The sequence below is a fragment of the Pan troglodytes genome, chromosome 1, assembly GCF_028858775.2.
Source record: "Pan troglodytes isolate AG18354 chromosome 1, NHGRI_mPanTro3-v2.0_pri, whole genome shotgun sequence".
NCBI lineage: Eukaryota > Metazoa > Chordata > Mammalia > Primates > Hominidae > Pan > Pan troglodytes.
In genome coordinates, this window is record NC_072398.2 from 193,304,173 (window position 1) to 193,310,172 (window position 6,000).

Genomic DNA, 6,000 nt, shown 5'->3' on the forward strand with positions numbered 1-6,000 from the left:
CGTCTCTACTGAAAAAAAAATACAAAATTAGCCGGGTGTGGTGGCGCATGCCTGTAATCCCAGCTACTCAGGAGGCTGAGGCAGGAGAATCACTTGAACCCAGGAGGCAGAGGTTGTGGTGAGCCAAGATCGCACCATTGCACTCCAGCCTGGGCGACAAGAACGAAACTCCATCTCAATAAAAAAACAAAAACTAAAACTAAAACTATATATATATATATATATACACACACACACACACACACACACACACTTTTGAGACGGAGTCTCACTCTGTCACCCAGGCTGAAGTGCAGTGACGCGAACTTGGCTCACTGCAACCTCTGCCTCTGGGTTCAAGTGATTCTCGTGCCTCCCGAGTAGCTGGGTCTACAGGTGTGCACCACCACACCTGGCTAATTTTTGTATATTTAGTAGAGACGGGGTTTTGGGACATTGGCTGCTCTCAAACTCCTGACCTCAGGTGATCCACCCCCCTCAGCCTCCCAAAGCTGGGATTACAGGCAACAAGCCTCTGCACCCAGCCCCTTTCTTGATTCTTGAGCCACCCGTACCTCCAAGACACTGTCACTAATCTCCTTAGACCAGTGGTCTCAATTGGAGATGGTTTTTCTATGAGGGGACATTTGGCATCATCTAGAGGCATTATTGGTTGTTATGGCTTATGGAGGGTATAGGTATAGTTTACACCTGTCATTTAGTGGGTAGGGGCCAGGCATGCTCCTACACGTCCTACAGTGTACAGGGCAGCCCTTCACAACAGAGAATCATGTCCAAAATATCAGTAGTGCCAAAATTGAGAAACCTTCCTTTATACATGTCTCATGATATTGCCTAATGTCAGTCTCTTTCTTGCAGAGCCATCCTCCTCAAGGTGCGAGACATGGTCAGCAGCCATGTGGAGCGAGTGTTTCAGATCTATGAGCAACACGCAGACACAGTTGGCATTGATGCTGTCCTGCAGCCTTCAGCAGTGAGCCCCTCTGTGGCTGACATGTTGGAATGGTTGCAGGATATTGAGAGACATTATCGAAAGTCGTATCCTTTGCACACATTTCAGGTCACAGCCAGAGCTGTTCTAAGTCTTTCAAATTTCAGTTTTCACAAGATTGGAAAACTATGTAGTTTGAGTCAGTTCTCTTTGGTTCCTGAACTTGGATTCTTCCTGCATTCCTTTGTATAATCCTTCCTCTAATAATTTATCGAGTAGCTACTACCTGTCAGGCACTGTTCTTGGTGCAAAGAGACAGGCATTGAAAAAGGAAAGTAGAATGCTGGATGACAATAAGTGTTATGGAGAAAAATAAAGCAGGGAAAGTGAGGAGTGAGGGTGGGGTTGTGATTTAAAATAGGGTGGTCAGAGCAGGCTTCATGAGAAAGTGATATTTGAGCAGAGATCTGAAGAGGGTAAGGGAAAGAGCTATGTGGCTATTTGGGGAGAGAAAGTTACTAGGCAGAGGAAACATCAAATGCAAAGGCCTTGTGGTAAGAACATTCCTGGTCTATTCAGGAAATAGTAAGGAGGCTAGACTGGAGCATGAGGAGGAGCCTAACAGCAGGTGAGGGTAGAAAGACAGGGGGCTCGACTTTCTAGGGCCTTGAAGGTCTTTGAAAGAATTTGGGGTCTGGGTGTGGTGGCTCACACCTGTAATCCCAGCCCTTTGGGAGGCTGAGGTGGGAGGACTGCTTGAGCCCGAGAGTTTGAGACCAGCCTGGGCAACATGGTGAAACGCCGTGTCTACAAAAAATACAAAAATTAGCCAGGCATGGTGGTATGTGCCTGAAGTCTGTAATCCCAGCTACTCGGGAGGGTGAAGCTGGAGGATTGCTTGAACTGGGGGAGGTCGAGGCTGCAGTGAGCTGAGATCGTGCCACTGCACTCCAGCCTGGGTGATAAAGTGAAACTCTGTCTCCAAAAAAAAAAAAAAAAGAATTTTGGGCCAGGCGTGATGGTGTGCAGCTATAGTCCCAGCTACTCAGGAGGCTGAGGTGGGAGGGTTGCTTGAGCGTGGGAGGTCAAGGCTGCAGTGAGCCTTGATTGCCAGACTGGGTGTGATCACCAGCCTAGGTGACAGAGCAAGACCCTGTCTCAAACCACCCCCCGCCCCCCCCCCCCCAAAAAAAAGTATTCGAGTGACAGAAAAACCTCTTAGAAACTTTTGATTAAGGAGTAACAGGATAAGACCTATGTTTTTAACAGTATCATTCTGGCTTCGTTCTAGGGTAAGATTTGGGGTAGTGGGGGCAAGGGTAAAAGCAGAAAGACCAGTTAGTTGAAGCTCTAACATTTTTCTCTCAAAAAATTTTTTTTTTTGCCTAGGAGATGGGGTCTTGCTGTGTTGACCAGGCTGGTCTTGAACTCCTGGCCTCGATGATCCTACCTCCTTGGCTTCCCAAAGTGCTAAGAGTACCGGTGTGAGCCACCATGCCTGGTCTTCTCTCAATTCTTGTCTGACACCTGATTTTAGCCTCTAGCTTAGGTTTCTGCCTTCATGTGAATAATTCCCAAACCCCAACTTTTCTTGTCTCTGGTCTTGACTTTTGGTTTCCTGCAGATGCCTCCAACTGGATTGTTCTTAGAACAGCAAACTCAAGTTTAAAATTGAACTCCTCAATGTAGCCCTCAAATTCAGCCCCCTTTTCCTTGAGTCGTAGAACCCACCCTGTTTTCTCTTTTATTTATTTATTTTTTGCGACAGAGTTTTGCTCTTGTTGCCCAGACTGGGGTGCAATGGCACGATCTTGGCTCACTGCAACCTCCACCTCCCGAGTTCAAGCAATTCTCCTGCCTCAGCCTCCCAAGTAGCTGAGATTACAGACACCTGCCACCACGCCTGGCTAATTTTTGTACTTTTAGTAGAGAGGCGGTTTCACCATGTTGGCTAGGCTGATCTGAAACTCCTGACCTCAGGCCTCCCAAAGTGCTGAGATTACAGGCTTGAGCCACCGCGCCCGGCTTATTTTCCCTTTTAAATGCATTGGTAGCAGTAGTAGTGACAGCAACAGGAGCATGGGCAGAAGGAGCAAGAGCTGCGGCTGACATTACTAAGCACTTGCTATGTGCTAGAATGTTTACACAGTCACTTGTCAAGTCCTTTCCTTCTGTTTCCCTGGTGCTTTGATTTTCCCTCTCCGTCCCCATCCCCTCTGCTGCTTACATGGCTTCTTAGCTCTCACTTGGACTCTTAATTGCCTCTTGACAGTTTTCTCTGTCTAGTTTCTTTCCTTCTAAGCTGACTCCAATGAATGACCTCTATATCTGCAGGAAGTCTGGTTCTGATCCTGATACTTAGGATCAGAATTGTACTGTACTGTATAGGAATAGCTCCTGTTGCTAATGGGATAAAGTTCAGAGCCCTGCGTTGGTACTTGGTGTTCTTTCTGTTCTGGCTCAGCCCACCTTTCAGCCTTTCTGACTGCTCTCCATGTGGCGTCCATGCTGAGCAGACTGGAAGATTTGCTTTCCCTGAATTCGTTCTATGCATCTCCACCTCTGTGCCTTTGTTCATGTTTCCTACCAGCTGGGGTGTCCCTGCTTCCTCTGAATTGGATGTATTTATCCTCTGAACCTCCGCTAGCTTTACCTCTCATGTCCCTTTTGTTCTTTCTTTTCAGGATCTGATTTTGTCCTCACCATGCTGAGATCCCAGATTTCAGGGATGGTTTCATTCCTCTTTCCCTGTAGCACAAAGCCATGTTAGTAAACAGTTGCTCAGGAAATATTTGTAGCATAGGTGAATCAGGCCCACCTGGTAAAATGTAAGGATATCTGCACTTTCACTTTTATAGCTCCCTCTGGTTCTCACCAGGGTGTTTTTTTTTCACTTCAGCATACTGCATTTTCTTTTGAGCAGTCCTTAACTTCCAGAAAGGTACCTGAAGAGAAAGTATCTTCTTTCGTCTATCCAGTGGGGAGACTTGGCAAATATACAAGCTTTGCCCAAGGCCTGGGACCGAATTTCAAAAGACGAACACCAAGATCTTGTACAAGGTACTGGTTTGTGTTCTTCCTTTGTGTCTCCTCTCCTCCTTTCTCTCCCTGTGGCTCGCCTCTTTGGAAGCATTAGGAAGGTGCCCTTGCTGTGCCTCTGTGTGTTTTATGTTCTCGGGAGAGGTGATAATGCCATTTTTTCTGTCTTCCTATTTCAGATATCCTATTGAATGTTTCCTTCTTCCTGGAAGAGTAAGGAAGCTGTGCGTATCTGGAGACCACGGGCACCACAGTTGAAGACTGACATTCTGAACCCTGATGTTTCTAAAGAAACGTCAGTATTTCAGTCTGACATATTTGAAATATCAGTGCCTTGAACCTTAGGACTGGGTCTTGGGGAGGATTAGCGCCTAGATGTCTGATTTTGGAGCTGCAGCATGCCAGGCCGTGGCTGAGAGTATGTGAGCCATGCCTTGCCCTTTTCTGAGGCTCAGGGAAGTGGATGGAGCTAGAGAGACAACAGGAAAGACGGTGCTGAAGAACATAGTGTCTTTCCTCTATTGTGGACCTGAAGATGTGGGGAAGCAAGGACAAGAGGCAAAGAGCCACACTGCCCTTGGCATCATCCAAAGCATTGTCTGGTTGACACCAGGTCCTGGTTTTGTGTCTTTTGTCAATACCTGAATCCTTGACAAAAGAAAAAGTGGTTTTGATGATTTAAAGAAATAAGGGTGATTTTGACAGAAAATATATTTTTAAAATTTTGACCGATTGCAATAGTTATCCTCAAGCCAATTTCCAGAACCTGCCACCAGGGGGAGGTGGTGCAGCATGAATCATTCTGAATGCTTTGTCTTTGAAGTGTTCCCCTATTGCTGTTACCATCTCAGAGGAAGTAACTGGGCATGGTGAGACTCCTAAAATGACAGGAGTTTTTTTTGGCCAAAGCTGGCATCTGACTTGCCACATTCCTCTGAGTCTGGAGTAGCCGCAGGGGTGGGAGAATGCCAGCCCAGAGTCAGTCCATCGGGGTTACAGTTCCAAGGCCTGCTGCCTTCATCTATGTAATGGCCATGTTACTTTCAGATCTTTCAGCTTCCCAGGGTGTTGTGGGAATCTTGGTCATTGAATGTATAGGGACTTAGTAAAGGGTATAGATATTTTTCAAAAATGAAAATAACTTTTTTTCTTATAAGTGATAAGCTTTTATAAAGATCATAGGAAAACTAGAAAAAATGTAAAATGTAGAAAATTGTAAAACAAACTTCATTAGAGATATTTTGATAGATACCTTTTCAGTGTCTATTTACAAATTTTTTCTTTTAATATAGATAGGGTCTCACTATATTGCCCAGCTCACTCCTGAGCTCAAGGGATCCTCCCACCTCAGCCTCCCAAAATATTGGGAATACAGGCATGAGCCACTGCTCCTGACCAATTCACAAATTTTTTTAAAGAACAAACGTGGTATCATCGATACATACTGTTAGGTTGTCTTTTTTTTTTTTTAAACCTAATGTAATTTGTTCATCTTTTTATATCTGTAAATATAGCTCAACACAGTTATATTCTTTTTGTGAATGTATTATATCTACAATTTACCTTTTTTCTTAGATTTTACATGCATTTTCCCAAATCTTTGTGTTTGTCTATCTGTAAAGGTAATACATTCTGATTACAAAAAATGAAAATGTTACATAGCAATGTACCATTATCCATCTACCAGATAACTATTATTAATAATGTGTATTTATTTTTCCAGGAATTAAAAAACATCTATCATATAAGTATTGCAAATAAAACTTAAAAAGCATTTGAGTGTCAAGTCTTATGTTGGGCTCTGGGGACAGAAATAAAAGAGAGCCCTAGAAAGGCTCACAGTTCCACCAGGGAAAGATTAATGTGCAAATAAGTCACTGATATCTTGTTAAAATTTGGATTCTGATTCTGTAGGTCTGGGATGGGGCCCAGATTCTGCATTTCAAACGAAGTCTCAGCTAATGGTCCAAGGACCAGACTTTGGATTGCAGAGACTTAAGTTGTAATACAATAATAAAAGTGTTATAGTT

General features: G+C 44.3%; 1 protein-coding gene across 19 annotated transcripts in view; it reads left to right on the plus strand.

Annotated features, from left to right (window-relative positions):
* AIRIM (AFG2 interacting ribosome maturation factor) overlaps nt 1-5,744 on the plus strand; it is an 11,248-nt gene extending 5,504 nt beyond the window's left edge. For 13 of the 19 annotated variants that reach the window (XM_063803468.1, XM_063803469.1, XM_063803484.1 and 10 more), the window contains 3 exons: nt 859-1,038; nt 3,873-3,991; nt 4,150-5,744. In XM_063803468.1, coding sequence (XP_063659538.1) covers nt 859-1,038; nt 3,873-3,991; nt 4,150-4,187 — 337 coding nt within the window. In that variant the 3' untranslated portion in view covers nt 4,188-5,744. Of the gene's footprint in view, nt 1-858; nt 1,039-3,868; nt 3,992-4,149 lie in introns of all 19 variants that reach the window. The other 6 variants (XM_063803448.1, XM_063803443.1, XM_063803471.1 and 3 more) reach the window with 1 other exon arrangement.
* Nucleotides 5,745-6,000: the final 256 nt, after the last annotated feature.